At 55.6% G+C, this 529-nt stretch overlaps 1 protein-coding gene across 1 annotated transcript in view; it reads left to right on the top strand.

Annotated features, from left to right (window-relative positions):
- Positions 1-153: 153 nt before the first annotated feature.
- The window catches only part of EMH_0007300 (uncharacterized protein), a gene marked incomplete at both ends in the record, with an annotated part of 2,538 nt that continues 2,162 nt past the window's right edge, over positions 154-529 (top strand). Inside the window, 2 exons of the mRNA XM_013497956.1 lie at positions 154-162; positions 267-529. Coding sequence (XP_013353410.1) covers positions 154-162; positions 267-529 — 272 coding nt within the window. The remainder of the gene's footprint in view (positions 163-266) is intronic.

Below are 529 nucleotides of genomic sequence, written 5' to 3'. Positions count from 1 at the left end.
CAGGGGATAAAAACTCTGCAACAGCAGTTAAAAAGAAGCAGATCTGCTGCTTTGCTGCCAGGCGGACGCAACTGCAGCAGCAACAGCAGCAAACCCTAAACCCTAAACCCTAAACCCTAAACCCAAAACCCTAAATGCTGAGCCCTTGGATCGATGTCTAGGGTAAGGTTTGCGTGTGCTGCTGCGGCTGGGGAGTCAGTCTATAAAAAGCAGCAGCAGTAGCAAAAGAAGCTGCAGCAGCAGGACAACTCCAATACCCCGTGTAGTGCAGCAGCAGCAGTAGCAGCAGCAGCAGCAGCAGCAGCAGCAGAAGCAGCAGCAGCAGCAACCCCAGCATCAGCAGCAGCAGAACCACCATCACCACCAGCAACAGCAGCATCTCCACCGCTACTACCAGCAGCAACCACAGCAGCAGTAGCAGCAGCAGCAGCAGCAACACCACCGCCACTGGCAACCACAGCAGCAGCAACAGCAGCAGCAGCAACAGCAGCAGCAGCAGCAGCAGCAGCAGCAGCAGGTTTCTTACGGT

This window comes from Eimeria mitis, genomic scaffold, assembly GCF_000499745.2.
Source record: "Eimeria mitis Houghton genomic scaffold, Emh_scaff305, whole genome shotgun sequence".
Lineage (NCBI taxonomy): Eukaryota > Apicomplexa > Conoidasida > Eucoccidiorida > Eimeriidae > Eimeria > Eimeria mitis.
The sequence above is the reverse complement of the archived record's forward strand: the minus strand, read 5'-3'. Positions and strand labels throughout refer to the sequence as shown.